Source organism: Lotus japonicus, chromosome 5 (assembly GCF_012489685.1).
Source record: "Lotus japonicus ecotype B-129 chromosome 5, LjGifu_v1.2".
Classification (NCBI taxonomy): domain Eukaryota; kingdom Viridiplantae; phylum Streptophyta; class Magnoliopsida; order Fabales; family Fabaceae; genus Lotus; species Lotus japonicus.
In genome coordinates, this window is record NC_080045.1 from 54,005,447 (window position 1) to 54,027,209 (window position 21,763).

The window sequence follows — 21,763 nt, forward strand, 5'->3', positions numbered from 1 at the left end:
TAATACCATCAAAAAAAGTTGATTTACCATTTTTTATACTTTTTACTGAGAAAGGAATTTTTTGGGAAGGGCAATCCCAATTTCCCAAACAGGTTTACACATGTTAAAATCGAGAAAAATAAAGTAATTTTATTTTTTTCAACTATGATAAGATATAATTAAATAGATTATGTATTATGTAGTAAATTTATATTTATTCAACTTTGGTCATAACTTTTTTCTACTAAGCTTGCTCAAAATCGTTTTTACTAATGTATAATAAGATCATAAAATTATATTGAGATTGTTTCTTCAAGTAAAACACACATATGTTATAGTTAATGGTAAATAACTTATAGCGTTATTTCTAAATTTAAACTATTTTATCTAAATTATATATTGATAACATTATATTGTCATTAAACAAGTTTAATTTTTTTTATTTTCCCCTTATGCAAAATTCAAGTAAATTTTTCAATTTAGGCGGTTGAATTACTTTTGACAATACAATTTTTTTCAGTTTTTAATTTTATTATTCATATATTAATTACAAAGAAATTTGTTATATATTCCTTTATTTTAATACAAACGTTGGAAGATTTTACTGCTTAATTATTTAATTAAATTTTTTATGATAATTAAATTAAAAAATAAATGCATATGACTAATTTTTTTTTTTTGAAATATTTTGTATCTAATTAAATATTTTATTAATTTATTATATTAACTCGTATTAACCTTCCAACCTCAAATAAAAGTGTAGTTTTTGTTTATTAGAGTGTCTTGTTCGTTTTTTTCACTCTTTTTTAGAAAACTAAAGAGTTATGTTTAAGGAATCGTTTGTCATGTTCTAATCTACATTATACAACAAACACGAAAATTTGTTGGTAGTTTAACAATTAATTGATTTGAAAATTTTATTGATCAGTTTTTAGTTTTTTTGTTACAGTAGGAAATATATAAGTTTTTAGTTTAGTTTAATGTATATAATACAAATGATTTTTTTTTTTTGGTGTATTTATAACAAAATTTCAATAGAGTTGTACATTTTAGTAGTAGTTGAATACCTAATATTTTAATTTAATTTATTAAATACAAAGGAAAATTTTAATTCAAAGGTTTAAAGTAACTTTTTACATTTTAGTAGGTAGTGTGAAAAATAGTAATAAGTTTTATTTGTTATTTTTTTTAAAATCCTCAACTTATGATGAATAATTATTATTAAATTAATTTTAATTTTAAGTTTAATATATAACAAATTAGAAAGTTTTACCATTAGAAGGAAGTATAAAAGATTAATATTAACTATCTAATATTGTTATTAATGTAAAGTTAGTCGATTCCAAATATTATTATTACTTAAAAATTTCCCTCATATGTAATTAATAATTAAAATTTAAATAATATTAATATTTAATTTGAAATATGAGAAATTGAAAAATTTAACAATTACTAATTAATAATTAATAATATGGGGATGTATATTGAAAGTTAAATAGAAATTTGTTTAACTTCATTGTTTAATCATTAATGCATTTAATACTTATAGCTCAAGTGAGCTTTACATATATATATATATATATATATATATATATATATAGATTGTTATTGTATAATAAAGTGTAATAAAATTGTAAGAACTTCACACCTACATATGTTCCATATACACTTAAGTTAATAATGAGATTATTATCGTAGCATATGCTATTCCAGCTTCTCAGAATTGATACATTTTGTTTTTCCTTGGATGGACAAGAGTATTTGAGCAAGACAAAGGCCGGGACTGCCAAGGTACTGGGCACATTGCTGAGTATGGGAGGAGCCCTGATTCTATCAATTTTCCAGTGGAAAGTTCTTGATCTAGGAGAGTCAAAGATTCACTGGGGATATGCCAGACTTTTAGGCCCCCTTTTCGTAATTGTCAGTACTCTTGCTTGGGCCTTATGGTTTGTAGCTCAAGTAAGTGCTCATGGGTAATTTAGACTACTCCTTACTATATTTATTTCTCTTAAGAATCAGAGAGAGTAAAGTATTATTTTCATTGATTATGACTCTGTGTCATTACATGTGTATTTATACACTAATCAGTGTATCTTGAGCATTAACCAACTCTAACTTCCTCTAACCAATTCTGTTAATTCTAGCTTCCCCACTAACCAATTATGTTATTGGGTGATGTTGTGTGTGTGTGTGCGCACGTGTGCGTGCGTGCACCTTTGAAGTAAGAGAATATGTTGGTGGATGATATGTGCACATCTAGTTTGTGTATAGCATTTTACTTGCAAATGAGAGTTGGTGTGATGCTATGTGTATAATGCTGAATTTTTGTTTTTAGAACCAAACTCCCCATATTCATTATTAATCTCTTATCTCGAATTTAATTCTTTTTTTTGTCGAGAAGCTGAATAGAGCCCGATTACTATCAAGACATCACCTATGGCACTGAACCAAATCAAAACATGGAATTAAATAAAAACATACCAACTAGTTGGAACCATAATTCATGTACAATTTTCATTCACAAGCACAGAAAAATAAATTTAATGGAAATTTCTTACGTGCCCATGTACAATTTCTCGTGAAGCACAACTCAACTTATAACAACAGTGATGACAAGAACCAAATGGGAGAATATAGAGGCATAAAAAGTACTTTTCCCCTCAATGGTCCATGACGTGAGACCATACGTTAGTCCCCTCGAAATAATTCCGTGAAACCAACATTACAATTCAATTGTAAAAGAAATTTCAAACACACAATTAAGCAATTGGCAAAACATATATATTGTGTTACCGCGTATAGTGCAGAGGTGAGTGTCATAGTGTTGGGGAGTGACCAAGATGCGAGATTGTGCTGAAATCCCACTGCAATGACCACGCTTTGAATACTTGCCAATAAACACATGTAGAAACTTATTGTGTAAGGAGCTGGGAAGTCTCTGCTCATGTTTGCCTGAACAGGCAAAACAATTGTATATAATAATTTAACAAATTAGCGTGTTAAGTGAAAATGAAATAAATATACTCGAAAATTTGTTGGTTAGACTAATGGCACACGCTTAAACGAATTTCTACTGGGTCACGTACGAGTGGCATCACTGCCTCATATTTTGCCGTGGCACCTTAAAATTTGCCTTTAAAAAACACCCTCTATCTCCCCTCAACATTCCATTCCGAGACCCCATCTGTCCTTTTCTCTTCCATTTCTGCAAAATATCTCTCTCTCTCTCTAAGTAATATTTGTCTCTATGACATAATAAGTAATCGATCGAATTTGGGTAGTTTTGATAGAAAAAGAAAGAAGAATTAAATTACCATGGTGACAGTGGTTCCGGTCATAGCGCAAAAACAAAGAAAGAAAAAGAAAGAAATTAAAGAAGGAACAAAAAGAACAAAGAGAAACGATACCAGAACAGAGAAAAATCATAAGAATGAGGATGACCAGTGTGGTTCCATTCATAGCAATGGTGGTAGTACAGTTTAGCTATGCAGGGATGAACATTACCTCCAAGCTTGCCATTGAATCTGGCTGGAACCCTCTTGGCCTTGTTGCTTATCGTCAAATCTTTGCTACTCTGTCCCTTGCTCTCTTCGCTTATTGGTTCCAACGGTAATAATTTATATGCAAATACTACATTATCAACAAATATTGTAAAATTGTTATTGTATAATAAAGTGTAATAAAATTGTAAGAACTTCACACCTACATATGTTCCATATACACTTAAGTTAATAATGAGATTATTATCGTAGCAAATGCTATTCCAGCTTCTCAGAATTGACACATTTTGTTTTTCCTTGGATAGACAAGAGTATTTGAGCAAGACAAAGGTCGGGACTGCCAAGGTATTGGGCACATTGCTGAGTATGGGAGGAGCCCTGATTCTATCAATTTTCCAGTGGAAAGTTCTTGATCTAGAAGAGTCAAAGATTCACTGGGGATATGCCATTAAGTTAAATGAAGCAACCTCCGGTTGTGGATCAACCAGGCTTTTAGGCCCGCTTTTCGTAATTGTCAGTACTCTTGCTTGGGCCTTATGGTTTGTAGTTCAAGTAAGTGCTCATGGGTAATTTAGATTACTCCTTACTATATTTATTTCTCTTAAGATTCAGAGAGAGTAAAGTGTTATTTTCATTGATTATGACTCTGTGTCATTACATGTGTATTTATACACTAATCAGTGTATCTTGAGCATTAACCAACTCTAACTTCCTCTAACCAATTCTGTTAATTCTAGCTTCCTCTAATCAATTCTGTTATTGGATGATGTTGTGTGTGTGTGTGCGCACGCGTGCGTGCGTGCACCTTTGAAGTATGGGAATATGTTGGTGGATGATATGTGCACATCTAGTTTGTGTATAGCATTTTACTTGCAAATGAGAGTTGGTGTGATGCTATGTGTATAATGCTGAATTTTTGTTTTTAGAACCAAACTCCCCATATTCATTATTAATCTCTTCTCTCGAATTTAATTCTTTTTTTTTTGTCGAGAAGCTGAATAGAGCCCGATTACTATCAAGACATCACCTATGGCACTGAACCAAATCAAAACATGGAATTAAATAAAAACATACCAACTAGTGGGAACCATAATTCATGTACAATTTTCATTCACAAGCACAGAAAAATAAATTTAATGGAAATTTCTTACGTGCCCATGTATAATTTCTCGTGAAGCACAACTCAACTTATAACAACAGTGATGACAAGAATCAAATGGGAGAATATAGAGGCATAAAGAGTACCTTTCCCCTCAATGGTCCATGACGTGAGACCATACGTTAGTCCCCTCGAAATAATTCCCTGAAACCAACATTACAAGTCAATTGTAGAAGGAATTTCAAACACACAATTAAGCAATTGGCAAAACATATATATTGTGTTACCGCGTATAGCGCAGAGGTGAGTCTCATAGTGTTGGGGAGTGACCAAGCTGCGAGATTGTGCTGAAAGCCCACTGCAATGACCACGCTCTGAATGCTTGCCAATAAACACATGAAGAAACTTATTGTGTAAGGAGCTGGGAAGTCTCTACTCATGTTTGCCTGAACAGGCAAAACAATTGTATATAATAATTTAACAAATTAGTGTGTTAAGTGAAAATGAAATAAATATACTCGAAAATTTGTTGGTTAGACTAATGGCACACGCTTAAACGGATTTCTACTGGGTCACGTACGAGTGGCATCACTGCCTCATATTTTGTCGTGGCACCTTAAAATTTTCCTTTAAAAAACACCCTCTCTCTCTCCTCAACATTCCATTCCGAGACCCCATCTCTCCTTCTCTCTTCCATTTCTGCAAAATCTCTCTCTCTCTCTCTCTCTCTCTCTCTCTCTCTCTCTCTCTCTCTCTCTCTCTCTCTCTCTCTCTCTCTCTCTCTCTCTCTCTTCTGGCCAACACCACCACCATGAACATAATAAGTAATATTTGTCTCTATGACATAATAAGTAATCGATCGAATTTGGGTAGTTTTGATAGGAAAAGAAAGAAGAATTAAATTACCATGGTGACAGTGGTTTTGGTCATAGCGCAGAAACAAAGAAAGAAAAAGAAAGAAATTAAAGAAGGAACGAAAAGAACAAAGAGAAACGAAACCAGAACAGAGAAAAATCACAAGAATGAGGATGACCAGTGTGGTTCCATTCATAGCAATGGTGGTAGTGCAGTTTAGCTATGAAGGGATGAACATGACCTCCAAGCTTGCCATTGAATCTGGCTTGAACCCTCTTGGCCTTGTTGCTTATCGTCAAATCTTTGCTACTTTGTCCCTTGCTCTCTTCGCTTATTGGTTCCAACGGTAATAATTTATATGCAAATACTACATTATCAATAAATACTGTAAAATTGTTATTGTATAATAAAGTGTAATAAAATTGTAAGAACTTCACACCTACATATGTTCCATATACACTTAAGTTAATAATGAGATTATTATCGTAGCAAATGCTATTCCAGCTTCTCAGAATTGATACATTTTGTTTTTCCTTGGATAGACAAGAGTATTTGAGCAAGACAAAGGCCGGGACTACCAAGGTATTGGGCACATTGCTGAGTATGGGAGGAGCCCTGATTCTAGCAATTTTCCAGTGGGAAGTTCTTGAGTATTAAACAATGTTTTTCCTAATAGTGCCCTCGTAGAAGCAATAAATGAGAAAGATAGAACACATTTTAGAGGGTAAATTAGAAAAACAAGTAATAAATTTATGAAAATTAACAAAATTAATTGTTCTCTTTAATATGTGTGTTTCTTCTCTTCCCGGTCAGTTAAATAGGAACGGAGGTAGTACATAAAAAAAACTGAATAGCTGAAAATAAAATCATGTCATATTACGAAGAAGATGGAAATAGAATGTAACGAATGAAAAAACAAAATGTTCATAACTTATCAAGGAGACAGTAACGAAATGTAAACCATCGGCAGATCTACCAAGTGATAGTTATTGTCCTTTTATACCCAAATTCCTTATTAGTATTGGAGTTAATTGTAATTCAGAATTATATGTTGTTGTTATAGTTTGGTCCCTAGGGTCTGATGTTAGTGGACTTAGGTCCTCAGCTGAGTAATAAATACTCAGAGTCAACACTATGTGATTGTGTGCAATTCAATAAAAGTTTTTCCCTCCAATCATTTTCTCTCTCTCTTCATTGACACTGTGTTTAGCTGATGATTAGCATCAAGAGTGATTCTTGATTCTCTTTCTTCTTCCAGTATTGATTGTACTTTAACCCTACAATTGATTGTGATTATCAATTGCTTCTGTGTGATTTCAGAGTAAGAAACCCAACAGTGGTATCCAGAGCTTGACGATCCGGCGACCGGCGACGTGAGCCACCACCAGTGCACGACGATCTACGGCGGAGTGTGAATCAGTCACAACAGAGGTGCTTGCTCCGTTGGAAGCTCTGGTGGAAATGGACGCTACTTTTAAGGTGATGGCTGGAACGAACAGCAATTTCCCAGCTTCGTTGTGGTTCTTGACGGCAAGAGTGATTGGGAAAGTTGGAATACCCAGATGCTCGTGATCTTCGGGTTCCAAGATGTTCTGGAGATGGTGACTTTTGGGTATGATGCTCTACCGGCGGAACACACGGCGGAGCAAAGTGCTGCTCATAAGGAGTTAAAGAAGAAAGATATGTGGGCTCTGTTCATTATCCATCAGTGTGTTAACCCTGCTAATTTTGAAAAAATTGCAGCGGCGAAAACGTCGAAGGAGGCGTGGGATATTCTGAACAAGAGTTACGAAGGTGTGGCAAAATTGAAGAAGGTCAAGTTGCAGACTCTCAGAAGACAGTATGAAGCTCTGAAGATGGAGAAATCAGAGACAATTTCTAAGTTTTTCACTCGACTTCAGACCTTGACAAACCAAATGAAGACGAATGGAGAGACCATGAATGATCAAATGCTTGTAGAAAAGGTTTTTCGATCTTTGACTACAAGATTTGATCATATAGTTACTACTATAGAGGAGTCTAAGGATTTGGACACTATGAAGGTTGAGGAGCTTCAAGGTTCATTGGAGGATCATGAAATGAAATTGAATCTGAGAGAGTCTGACAGAGAAACTGAGCAAGCTTTGTATGCTCATGGTGGTACCAGTAAGAAGAAATGGAGTAACTACTCAAAGACTTCCAAGGAGAAAAATTGGAAGAATAAGGATTCTGGTAAAACCTCTAGCAATGAAGAGGATGGTGATTTTAAGAGGAAAGGGGATAAAGAGAAAGGTCAGGACAAAGATAGATGGAAGAAAGGAAAAGGGAAGAAGCAAGATGTACAGTGTTTTGCTTGTAAGAAGTATGGACATTTTGCATTCGAATGTAAGAACAAGAAGAAGGGAAACAAGCCAAGCAGTAGTGGGAACAATGCTTATTCTGCTCAAGAAGAAGATTATTCAGAGGATGAGTAGCTACTTCTTGTTGTTTCATCAAATTCATCTAGTGATAGTCTTGTTATACCTGAAATTCCTACTAAGATCACTAGATTATCTGGTCATGAGGTTAGCTATTCTGCAATGGGTTCTCATTCAAATATTGAGAATACTTGGTACCTAGACTCAGCATGTTCCTCACATATGACAGGCCACAAAGAGTGGTTTGTAGAGTTAGATGAGAAGGTTAGTAGTGTCAAATTTGCAGATAATAACACTATCAAGGCTGCTGGTGTTGGTAAGGTTTTGGTAAAAAAGAAGAATGGAAAGCAAGCCTTCATTCCTGATGTTTTGTATGTTCCAAATGTTACACATAATCTTATCAGTCTAGGACAGTTGGTAGAAAATGGATATTCTGTTAAGATTGAAGATAGGAGATTGGAGCTGTTTGATCCAAAGAAGAAGTTTATTTTGATGTCAATATTGTCTGAGAATAGGACATTTCGTGTAGATTTGCAAACTGATGAATTGAAGTGTTTGTCAGCTAGTCTTCAAGATGAGAACTGGTTATGACATTTGAGATATGGTCATCTACATTTCAAATGATTGCATCAACTTCATCATGATGGAATGGTTGAGGGTCTACCAATGATCAAGTCTCCAGGACAGCTCTGTGAAGGTTATTTGCTAAGTAAGCAACCTAGGAACTCATTTGGTGATACAATGCTAGTGGTGTCAAAGGGAGCTCTTGATGTGGTCTTCTCAGATGTTTGTGGTCCCTTTGAGGTTGTTTCTACAGGAGACAATAGGTATTTTGTGTCATTCATTGATGATCATACTAGAAGAATGTGGACATATCTTCTTAGTAAGAAATCAGAGGTGTTTGGAACTTTTAAGAAGTTTAAGGCTCTGGTTGAAAAGCAAAGTGGAAGAAAAGTGATGACTCTAAGAACTAATGGAGGTGGAGAGTATGTCTCAAATGAAATGGAGTTATTGTGAAGAAGAGGGAATTTTTCATGAAGTAATAGCACCATATACTCCTCAACACAATGGTGTGACTGAGAGGAGAAATAGGACTATTGCAAACATGGTGAGAAGCATGCTTAAGAGTAAGAATTTGCCAGCTCATTTGTGGGGAGAGGCTGTGTCTACAACTACATACATCATAAATAGATGCCCTACTAAGAAGCTGAAGTCTCTTACTCCTGAAGAAGCCTGGACAGGATTTAAACCTAGTGTGAGACATTTAAGGGTTTTTGGTTCATTATGTTTTAGACATATACCTGATCAGAAAAGGAAGAAACTGGATAATAAGAGTGAGAAGCTCTTTTTAGTTGGCTTTCATTCTACAGGTGCTTATAGGCTTCTTAATCCTACTACCAATGCCATAACTGTTAGTAGAGATGTTGTCATAGATGAGGAATCTAGTTGGGATTGGCAACAGGGTCAGTCAGCGGGCACTAGCTTGCCTAATACTAGAACAAGTTTTAATTTTTCTGAGTTGAATCCCTTGCTTGAGACTGAGATAGTCTCTAATGGAGATCAAGGAACGGCAGTACCTACTCAACAAGGAATTCAGAGGTCTTCAAGAGTGAGACAACCTCCTGCTAGGCTTAATGACTATGTTCTTTTCCCAGACAATGCAGTTACTGGAGATGGTGACTTGGTTCATTTGGCACTTTATGCTGAGACTGAGCCAGTGAGTGTTGAAGAAGCATTCAAGCATGAGAACTGGGTTACTGCTATGAGAGAGGAGCTGAATTCCATTGATAAAAATAAAACTTGGAGTTTAGTGGAACTGCCAGAGAAGAAGAGGCCAATTTCTGTGAAATGGGTTTACAAAACCAAGTTAAAGCCTGATGGTTCAGTGTCAAGATACAAAGCCAGGCTTGTAGCTAGAGGTTTCCAACAGAAAGAGGGTTTGGACTATACTGAGGTTTTTGCTCCTGTAGCAAGAATGGAAACTGTTAGGTTGGTGGTTGGTGCTGCTAGCTTGAAGGGTTGGAAGTTGCATCAGCTGGATGTAAAGTCAGCTTTCTTGAATGGTCCTTTGGATGAGGAGGTCTACATACATCAACCACCTGGCTTTGAGGTTCAGGGCAGTGAACATATGGTGTACAAGTTGCATAAGGCTTTGTATGGCCTCAAGCAAGCTCCTCGAGCTTGGAACAAGAGGATTGATTCATTCTTGAATCAGATGGGATTTTTAAAATGCACAACTGAGCATGGTGTGTATGTGATCAAGTCTAAGAGTTCAGGTATTCTTATTGTATGTTTGTATGTTGATGATTTGCTTGTGACTGGGAGCAATGAGGCTGAGGTACACAAGTTTAAGGAAAAGATGCAAAAGGAGTTTGAGATGAGTGACATGGGAGAGTTATCCTATTTTCTGGGAATTAAGTTTCTGAAGACTGAGAAAGGTGTGTTTATGAGTTAGAAGAAATATGCTACTGAAGTGTTAAAGAGATTCAATCTTGCTGATTGTAATCCAACAGCTACACCAGTGGACTGTGGACTGATTCTCACTAAGGCTGATACTGGAAAAGCAGTGAATTCTACTTTTTTTAAGCAGATTGTAGGTTCACTGAGATATTTGTGTTGCAGTAGGCCTGAGCTTAGCTATGGTGTGGGACTGGTGAGCAGGTTTATGGAACAGCCTAAGGAGTCTCATTTTCTAGCAGCTAAGAGGATTCTCAGATATGTGAAAGGTACATTAGATCATGGTATTCTATTTCCTGACAAGGCCCACAACAGAAGAACTGAGATCATTGGATATGTTGATGCTGACTGGTGTGGTGACAAGGATGATAGGAAGAGCACAACAGGGTTTGTGTTTCTCTGTGGTGATGCACCAAATTCTTGGTGCTCAAAGAAGCAATCTATTGTTGCTCTATCATCGTGTGAAGCTGAGTATGTTGCAGCTTCTTATGGTGCTTGTCAGGCTGTGTGGCTTAGCATGTTGTTAGAAGAGATTGGACTGAAGACATCTAACACAATAAAGCTTCTGATTGATAATAAGTCAGCGATTGACTTGGCCAAGCATCCAGTGGCACATGGATGTAGCAAACATATTGAAACTAGGTTTCATTTTCTGAGAGACCAAGTGTCTAAGGAAAAGCTGATGCTTGAGCATTGTCCAACTGAAGATCAACTTGCAGATTTGTTCACTAAGCCTTTGAAGGCTGATCGAGAGGTTTTCTTTGCTTTGCAAGAAGCTCAACATCATGTCACTTGATAGTATTCTGAATTAGGAGGGAGTATTGGAGTTAATTGTAATTCAGAATTATATGTTGTTGTTATAGTTTGGTCCCTAGGGTCTGATGTTAGTGGACTTAGGTCCTCAGCTGAGTAATAAATACTCAGAGTCAACACTATGTGATTGTGTGCAATTCAATAAAAGTTTTTCCCTTCAATCATTTTCTCTCTCTCTTCATTGACACCGTGTTTAGCTGATGATTAGCATCAAGAGTGATTCTTGATTCTCTTTCTTCTTCCAGTATTGATTGTACTCTAACCCTACAATTGATTGTGATTATCAATTGCTTCTGTGTGATTCCAGAGTAAGAAACCCAACAATCAGACTCTAAGAAGTTTTCCCATCTTAGAATCCCAAACATGAATATAACATCTTCTCTAGCACTGATAATGGTGTTGTTGAGTGGTTCTAAAGTAAGCTCAATTGATTCTTCCTTCTGGACCCTTAGTCGCAAGAACTGATTCACAGAATCATAGGTCTAGGTCTAGTATGAGGGATCATTGGTAGTGCATTTAACGTGGATTGCAGAAGAAAGTTCCATGAAGGGATCGGTGGTGATGACAGCAAATTAAACGCACCGATAACCTCTGAGCTGATAACCTTTTCCATAACCAGAATTTGTTGTTTTGTTGTGCCTAAGAGTTCTCGACTCAAGGGCTCACTCAAACTCGTGTTTCCATTATTTCTGCGTCAAAACCAACATCATAGGTTTGCACCAAAAAATAGATTAGGTCATCAAAACTTTTGCAATACATTTAATCGTCGTGCAATGCACGGGTAAAGAACACTAGTATACATGAAGCTATCAGATTTGTCACTCACTAATTTTTTTTAATGTGATATTTTCTCTCAATTTTCTCATTTCTACACATTTCATATTGTAATTCAACAACTATAAAAATCATATGACTACATCCAAGATTTCTCATTTCTTTAAAGATTAATATTTTTTTTAAGAAAATATGAATAATTGATAGTGTATGAGTTTGATGAATGATTAGGTGATAAACTTTAGATGAATTCTGTGGTACCCTCATATTTTTTTGGTATGATATCCACATTAGGTGATTTAGTAGATTAATTACATGCTATAATTGAAATTATAACTAGACTATAACCCGCACGTTACCCGGTGGTAAAAGTATATTAATAATGTAGTTAATGTAAAATTGAAGAAAATTGAAATAGATAAATGATTATCTCCGCCATGTATGAACTATTTGGTGCTCTAAAAAAATAATTAACAATTTAGAATTCATTTCATTAGTGACCAACACCTACATGCAAAAGTAGAGTTAGTAGTTTATGGGGAATAAATTTGTACCACTAAATAAGATATAGCATTGGATACATTTTTAACCATCGTCCTAGAATTAAAGCTCAACATGTTGGATGAAGACATAATATTTACTTTACACTATAAATATGAGAGCTTAACAAATTTACAATACACAAACACAAATGTCCTTATAAGAGTCATCGTTTTGGTATCCCAATGCTATTTAATATCCACAAGACATTCATCTACTACCTACTGTCTATTTTGTAGAAAATAAATTTCTTCCTTTATATCTATCTATTTAGCATTTCAAGAGAGTATTAAACAATGTTTTTCCTAATAGTACCCTTGTAGAAGCAATAAATGAGAAAGATAAAACACATTTTAGAGGGTAAAATAGAAAAACAAGTAATAAATTTATGAAAATTAACAAAATTAATTGTTTCCTTTAATATGTGTGTTTCTTCTCTTCCCGGACAGTTAAATAGAAACAGAGGTAGTACATAAAAAAAAACTGAATAGCTGAAAATAAAATCATGTCATATTACGAAGAAGATGGAAATAGAATGTAACGAATGAAAAACAAAATGTTCATAACTTATCAAGGAGACAGTAACGAAATGTAAACCATCGGCAGATCTACCAAGTGATTCTAACTTTTTGTTTTCTGTAAAGAATTTCATCATCCTAACTCGGATATAAAAAATGCGGCCTAAAATATCATTGGACCAGGCTGATTTTTTTCAGGCCAAGAATATAAAATTGGTTGGGCTTATCTTGCTTGGTGAAAGTATTTTCTTTATATTTGGAATCTACTACATCTTTTTTTGAACGGAATCTACTACATCTTGACCCCAAAGAAATTTGGCAATCTCTACATGTATATTTTGATTTGGATATCTATTGATTTCAATGCAAATAAAAGTTAGCATGCCTTTAAAATCGTTTATAAAAGGTTAGAGAAGTAATTAACCATTAACTATATTAAAACATCAACATTTGCAACTAACTAAATTTCCATCTAATTAACCAAACTATGATAATAAAAAAATATAGTTTCATTTGCGCATTTGTTAATCCCAAAAACTTCAGCCAGTAGCTTGAGTAATTTCACTTGTACTCCTTTCTCTTTTTTCTGGTTGCAAAATTCTGTTTATGAACCATGACATCATCACTGTGTAGTCATCACATAAAATAATATGTTCACTACTATATTATTCATAATCATGATTATGATGGTTGTTTTGTGGATAAGCAAGGGATGGATTGGTGACGAAGGCAAACATCACCCGTTGCGTTTGATTAATATAATATAATGATAGTTGGGTAGTCAATAATTGTGATATTTGTATGTCTTATTCCTTCCTACAATGGATTGAATTGAGGCATATCACACCCCCCTAAAGTAGCCAATATAGGAATTTTATTAGAGTAGAACATGGATTATAATATTTAAGATAAGACAGAGACAAACAAGTTAGTTCCACCAAATCCCAAATTAACCTCCTGTTTATCAGGTTAGTGGTCTTATTCTAAGCCTTAATCATCATCCATATATATTGATGAATATCCCATTTATAACATTGCCTTCATTTTACAGACCTAACACTAGCTATAAAGTGTGGATAATAAGATGAAAGTGTTCCCTCATAAAACAAAAAAGTGGATGACAATTAAATGTGTGAATACCTACTATAAATGACGTGTCTGTTTGAAAAAATATGACGTGATCACCATGAACAAAAATGAGATCATAAAAAGAAGTAAAGAATTACCAAATGTTTGGATATTTTTTTCTTTTCATTCAAAGATGTTAGATTAAGACCTAAGGTTGTGTTTGGATGGAGGATTTGAGAAATCTAAGGGATTTTAAATGCTAGGGAATTCAATTGAATCAATTGAATTCCCTTGATTTTCAAATTCCCTTGTTTGGATAAGGTGATGCAATTCCCTCAATTGTAAAATTATTTGTTTGGATAATGTAATGGAATTTCCTTTATCTTATTTTTTTAATCTAATTAATATTATTTGAATAATTATAATAAAAAAACTTAACTTAAAATCAGCCCATAATTTTATAATTTGCCCAAACCCCCTGAATTGACTCAAAAATCTGAAATTAGTTGGATCACAACAGTGGCATAATGAAAAGTTGGAAACACTGTGTTTTTAACAAGTGCGAACATCAATCCAAACAAACATTCATCGAGATATCACATTTTCTATTATTTAAATTTCAAACTGTGTTTATAACAAGTGCTAACATCAATCCAAATGAAAAATAAATAAAACAAAGTCTCAACAGTGGCATAATGAAAAGTTGAAAACACTACAAATGAGTCCATAAACTATAGCAAATCACGAATCAGTGCATAAAAGCTAAGATGTAATCTTTCTTTCTCTCCATGGGAAGAGCTTTCAAAATCTCCAACTTATTTGGATTTTCTGAAAGCCAATCCACTGCTTTTAGCCATTGAGTGCCATTAAGGTCCGGAATGTTCTTTAGCTCATCCATCACATCATGAACCACTTCTTGGACATTTTTCACCCCTTTTCTAGTTGCTTGCACAAATTCACTCAATGACTCAGCCACTTTATTCATTGAAGTAATTATCCCATTCTTCTCTCCACTTTTTCCCTTTTTGAATTCCATTGGTTGTTTGCTTTTCCTTGTTGTAGAGCTTTGTTCATCAGCATCAATATCCACAATATTAGCTCCATCCTCATTTGCTTCTTTGCTCATGATGTCATCTGCATCCAAGGATGTCTCCGCTCCAATTCCTGTTGCTCTATCTTTAGCACACAAGTCTACAATGTCATCCCAATTAGCAATCACCTTAAATCGAAACCTCTTAGCGTCATTATGTGACTACAAAGAAAATAGGCAGCATATTAATACTAACACAAACACTAATTTAATTAAATAGTAATAACATTAAAAATGATTACCTTGACATACTCATTCCATGCATCTTCATTTGTAACAGAAATCATATATGCCACTGCTTTCAATAAGTTGCAAATTGAAGCGTGAAGACAACATTTGAGCCGCAGTGTTATATGCCACTGCTTTCCATGCACCATCACTCTTGTTTCCCATGCTTCTGTGATCTCTAAGTATATCAGCAAGTGCACGGTCCATCTCCAAGTTCCAAGTAAAGTAAGCTCTGCTATCATCTTTCTTATCCTCATTACTAGCTTCCGCCATTTTCCTTTTTCCCCTCATCTCTCCTTCAAACATAAACAAACATTAGACAATTACTAATAACCAGAAGAATTTTGAAATACATCCACATAACTGAACAAAGATAATAGCAGCAAAATACTTAAGAAACAGATACCAAGCTACTACACCCAAAAGCATAGCAATGACACTAGCAACAATGAATGTTATTTGCTCCTGCAATTTTGCCTCTTCTTCTTCATTTCTTTTACGTTTTCGTAAAAGAACTGAAGTGTCAACTACTCTAAGATCCATTTGTTAACTAAAAAAAACATATAATAAAACATCAATATTGCATGACACTATAAAGAAAATAGGAAGTAAGAGAAGCTAACTCAATCAGATTCAAAATCAGCTAGTTTAAACATAAAAATGGATAAGATGTGATTAAAAAGCTCATATAATAAGATGTGATTAAAACATATATATGTGTTTGGTTTTATGATGAAATGTTCTAAAATCAATTCAGACTATAAGCTGCAAGTCTTATCTCTGTGCAGATTATAAAACTAAACTTGGACATAATAGCAGAGTTGATGGACCTCTTTTCCAACTAAATTGAATCTATTCCGGAATAACCACAGCAATGAAAATGTAATAAAATCTCCTTTACTCCATAAATTCTTTTTGCTGATAAATTATGAGCATGACTTTTGACAAGCAAGAAATAACAAATTCCATATCAGATTTTCAGAAGCAAAGCAGGTTTGGATTAAGATATTTTACCTGGTTCAGATTATCGGACTAACTAGTTACTACCAATTATTCTAAGCTCTAGAAGGTGAAGTAGTCCTACTACAAGTCATAGAAATTATCAGGGCACACAAAATGAAACGAAATCCCAGCAAGTATTCTAAAACTACCTAGCACTCATCTTCAGTTGGCACTTGGCAGTATATCATCCTCAAACTCCTAAATTAAATGCTTATGTTACATACACCTATTTGTAACATCTTCAAGTTAACATGCTTCCTCAAATGATCACAAGCCTTTACTAATCATAAAATTAGGAAGCAACAAAATTTAGTAAACAGTTAACCACCCAATCCGAGTTCTACAAATATATCATTTGATAAGTCACCCCAAAAAGAAAGAAAAGAACAAGCATACTGCTCCAATGTAGGGGCACTGAAACAAGTGGGAAATTAATGTTTTAAGAAGAGGTAACCTACCTTCTGCCTCAATGAATAACATACTGCTGCAAAGCCAGGAAATTCATTAACTAGCGGCTTAAAAATCAACCTGAAAACGCCAGTAAATCCTATATTTTTTACCTGAAGAACAGAGAGTGTAAGAGCACAAAATCAGAAAGGTTTTAGTCACAACTATCCCTATAATTTTATTCACAACTATCCCTTTTAGTTTCAGAGCTAAATGACAATATGTCCAATTAAATAAACTGGAAGAATTTGCTAGTGAAAAGTTCTTTCTATCCTAATATGTCCATGGTTGTTTTGAAATAAAACTCACTACAAATATTAAAATCACAGGCTTGACTATAAGATGAAATGAATAACTTTACCTTCTTCTTTCTGCACTTCTTGGCAGAAGCAGAGTTGCTAGTGTATCCACTTATAGCAGTAGCCTGAAATATTTTTCCGATCATCAAGGATTAGCAAAAAACAGTGACAATAAACACAAATCAAATCACTGTCATGACAACTTGAATAATGCTTGAGGAATGCAATGCACCTTATTATATATAACACACATCATGCTATTGCTACTTGCTATAAAAATACTCTTTATTCATCAAACTCCTTCTCTGCATAATGGGATTTTGTCCCTTTGTTTCTCCCCAAAACCATCCTAATCTAGAAATACACCTACAAAAGCATACCATCACCATGGAAGGACCAAAGAAATTCCAAAAGGGTGGTTGGAAATCAAGGTGGGTCAAGGCCAAGAGCAACAGAGGATTAAAGTACCTTTGATTTACACATGAATTGAGGCCTAGTCAATTTTCAGATTCAGTTTGAGCAATTCTTATGTAACTCTAATTATTGTTTTGGTAAAAAAATAGAAACCATTGTCTTCCTCACCTATGTTCATCTGCTTCTGAACCAGGCACAAAATGGAGAAAAAAAACATCACAAACCCAGTACTAGCATCAACGAACGAAACTCAAGACAAGAACAAAACAGATATTTTCAACTCCAAAAACAAAATCAAATTCGAAACAACAACAACAACCACAACAACAATACTGCAAAATTTGTGAAAGAATCAAGAGATTTTACCTGAATGAAGAGGGAAGAAAGAGCCACTCCATGAATCGGGAGAGCGAGAACGAGAGAACGAGATCGCAGAGAGGTTGAGATCGGGAGCGAGAGTGAGATTGGGAGCGAGAACGAGAGAGTGAGAGACACGAGCCAGTGAGGGATTTTCCAATTACTTCCAATTTTGAGGGTATTTTGATTACCCCATAATCCCTTCATTAAATTACCTCTTTTAATTACCAGTATTTTCAGAATTCCACAAATAAATATCCAAACAAGGTATTTCAATTTAAGGGATTTAAAATACCCTCTAGAATTACATTCCCCCCAAAAATCACCCCATCCAAACACAACCTAAGAAGTTTTCCCACCTCAGAATCCCAAACATGAATATAACATCTTCTCTAGCACTGATAATGGTGTTGTTGAGTGGTTCTAAAGTAAGCTCAATTGATTCTTCCTTCTGGACCCTTAGTCGCAAGAATTGATTCACAGAATCACAGGTCTAGGTCTAGTATGAGGGATCATTGGTAGTGCATTTAACGTGGATTGCAGAAGAAAGTTCGATGAAGGGATCGGTGGTGATGACAGCAAATTAAACGCACCGATAACCTCTGATCTGATAACCTTTTCCATAACCAGAATTTGTTGTTTTGTTGTGCCTAAGAGTTCTCGACTCAAGGGCTCACTCAAACTCTTGTTTCCATTATTTCTGCGTCAAAACCAACATCATAGGTTTGCACCAAAATATAGATTAGGTCATCAAAACTTTTGCATTCCTATCTAAATTAACGACATAGGTGTAGTCGTGTAGATAACTAAATGCTACTACAATAAACCTTCCACAGTATGTCGGTATCCCTTAACCTTTAATTACTCTATAAATATTATATGCTTTCGACCTTATCAATTCAGATAAACAACCCCAATCTTTTTCTCATTCTATTTACCTTGACCTTCCCAGCCTTACATATCTAGTTCCTTCTCAATCATCACCAGTCAAAACAATATTTTGGAAAATGGTGTCTCACATACTTGCAGATTGGATTTTTTACCAGTTGCTTGCTAAATCATGGTGTCCCTCACACATGGGGATTATATTTTGCACCACATGTATGCTAATTCATGTTATACAATTGCAAGTAAAATAAAACGCTATGGTTTCCATTTGAGCTATATGTCATCTAAGTCACCACACCAATCTCTTTCGCTAGTATTACCAAATCTCACTTGGAGGTTATTTAACAACATGCAGGGAGCACTTGTATGAAAGAAAGTGAAAGGAGTGGTGCCGAATAGGCAAATCTTAAAAGTAAATATAAGAAAATCTAGAAGGTCTCACTCTATATGTATTTTGTGGTCACTTCCTCATCACGCCAAACAAATTGTCCCAGTCTTCTTATTCCAAAACACAATTTTGAAAGACTGAAAACTTAAAATGGTGTCCTTCATACTTGCATACTGAATTTTGTACTAGCTGCTTACTTAATCATGTTATATAGCTGCAAGAAAAATGAAAAGTTAATGTTTCCATTTGGGCTATCTGTCAACCAAGTCACCACACCAATATTTCTCTTTCCCTAGTATTACCAAATGTCAGTTGGAGGTTATCCAACAACATGCACTTGGAAAATGCAAGGACCAGAGCCTAATAGGAAAATCTAAAAAGTACATATAAGAAAAACCAAAAGGTCCCAACTCTAAAAATATTTTCTGCTAACTTCCTCTCATCACTCCACACAAACTGACCCAATATTTTTATTCCATCTACTGCCTTGACTATCTCAGCGCCTTTCTAGCTCATTCTCAAATATTACAACCAAAACAAAATTTTGAAAGTGTATGATGTTCCCAATGAGTTTATACAGTTATCCTATAGATACTAATCCATATGCGATTCCTCTTGCACCCGATTGACTTAGACGATAGATATTGAGTGTATGTGATTTTTAGAGCACTCCTCCTACTTTTGTCTTGTTCTATTCTTTGGATTTATTAGACAATGAGTAAAAGCTCATGGTTAATATTTTCATAAATTTTTCTGGTTTAAGAGTAGATGACATGGAAAGTATTTCAATGCTAGTGTCACACATGTTTTATTTGGAAAATCCAAATCTCCTGGTTTAATATGGGGTTGTCTTCCCAAGCGCACCTAGAGTGAAGGTAAAGGAATTCTCAAGCGGTATTTGAGTGCTGGTGTTGTTTTAGGCACAGAGTTGCATTCTGTTGGTTGCCACTTTAGTGGATAGACAGAACAATCTCACAATTTATTCAAAAAAATTCAAACAAACAATAAACACACGATACAAAGTCATATAAAAAACAAACCGAGACATCAAAGCATCTCTACTATATTATATGGCCTTTGTTGACAACCATTTTCATGCGCCTCTTCAACCTCTATATTTCTTCTCAATCAAGAGACCCTATTCAAACTGTGGATAAATGAATGTGTCAACCAATGAATGTAACAACTATAATATGAAACACATTAGTGAGCACAAACATAGAAAGATACACTGTTAGAAAATGAAACAAAATCAGGAGCTGAGGGGGCAACCAATAATGTTCAAAACCTTTGGTGGCTAGCCATGACTCCTCAGTGCAAGCTATCTTATTCATCTCCACAACTTCAACGCTATCAATTAAACTGTCAATTTGATTCAGCTATAGAATAGATAGTAAAAATTGAAAAATTACACATATAGTTAGAAGAGAATTTTCAAAAGGAAGAAATTTCTTTGAAAGGGAAGTCAGACAAATAATAGGAAGGCAAAAGCAAATTTACCTTGAACAAAAGGGCATTGCAAGCTTTTTCCTGAATTTCTTTTTCCACCGCTAAAGATCGTTCGAGTGTACAAAGGTGAACGGGAAACACCACTCACTAAAAACTATTTTAATCGTTGCCCGTTCGTTTAAAGAGGAGCTTACTGCACTAGTTGACAAAGCTTTTAATATTGGGTCACAGCTAAGCGAATGGTGGAGGAAGGGGGCGTCTGACGTTGTCGTTGATCGTAGAGTGTCTGCTGCTCTTCACTTTCTTCTTCTTCATTCCCTAATTTCCTCTTCCTTCTTTCTCCTTCCATGTTCTGATCCTCAGTTTTCATGCAGTGCATGTGCTTATACCTGATATAGGCAAGAAGTTCAGGAACTGCAAATAGCGCGTGTTGAATTGAATGACTCACTAAATGGTAGCTACAGGTTGGTTTCATTTACTGGCGATTATTGAGTTTGACAAGAATAGCCATGGGGTCACAAAAATGAGGAAGGGTTAGGCTTGATGGAAGCAAGGGTACCACGGTAAAGTTTGAAGAGCAATATTCCGTGAAAGCCACATGCATGTACACAATTTACGTCATCGCATATTTCCACCCATATTTTCAACGGATCTGGATCCTCTCCAGCAACTCCTTCTCTCCATCTCTCTCCAGCACTAATTAAAGCCATTTGATATATCTAACGTACAAGATGTTGCTGCAGCAAAATAACACCCGTGTACCAATTTCTTTTATTCACGCTATTACAAAGTGCAACTTCTTGTATATTCTTTTTCTCATTCTTTTTTATTTTCTATTTTTTCTTTTAGTGTCTTTAAATTTAATAAATATAAGCGTTTTGTATATCACATTAATATTTTTAAGATAAAGTTAAAAATAAAAATAAGATATTTTTTATCTTTAAAAAAAATATTATATGAATATTTCATTAGATTTTTAAGATAATATAGTATTTAACTTAATTGAATGAACTTGCATTTTTTTATGAAACTTAAAATCAAATTTAATTTAATTTCAAAGAAAAATAAAAAATAAAAAAACAGATTTTTTATGATATATGTAGAGAAATATTAACTTAATTTTTTTATTACTTTACACTTTTTAAAAATTTTCATGCATTTCAACATTTACGGAAAGAAAAAAAATAATACCATGAATTTGA

At 34.6% G+C, this 21,763-nt stretch overlaps 1 protein-coding gene and 1 pseudogene across 13 annotated transcripts; one reads left to right on the forward strand and one right to left on the reverse strand.

Moving 5' to 3' along the window:
• The first annotated feature begins 3,409 nt into the window (after positions 1–3,409).
• Positions 3,410–21,763, forward strand: part of LOC130719796 (WAT1-related protein At1g09380-like) — a 93,682-nt pseudogene continuing 75,328 nt past the window's right edge.
• Positions 14,584–21,118, reverse strand: LOC130720070 (uncharacterized). Of its 13 annotated transcripts, none has more exons than XM_057570664.1 (7): positions 20,613–21,117; positions 20,401–20,474; positions 17,846–20,259; positions 17,128–17,190; positions 16,778–16,879; positions 15,332–15,613; positions 14,584–15,251 (listed from the first exon to the last, which is right to left on the reverse strand). In XM_057570664.1, exons 6-7 carry the CDS (start codon positions 15,572–15,574, stop codon positions 14,748–14,750), a joined length of 747 nt encoding a protein of 248 aa, XP_057426647.1. In that variant the 5' UTR covers positions 15,575–15,613; positions 16,778–16,879; positions 17,128–17,190; positions 17,846–20,259; positions 20,401–20,474; positions 20,613–21,117; the 3' UTR covers positions 14,584–14,747. The 13 variants fall into 13 exon arrangements, with proteins under 13 accessions (XP_057426647.1, XP_057426648.1, XP_057426643.1 ...); XM_057570665.1 differs by having other exon boundaries at positions 20,401–20,491; XM_057570660.1 differs by having other exon boundaries at positions 17,846–20,462.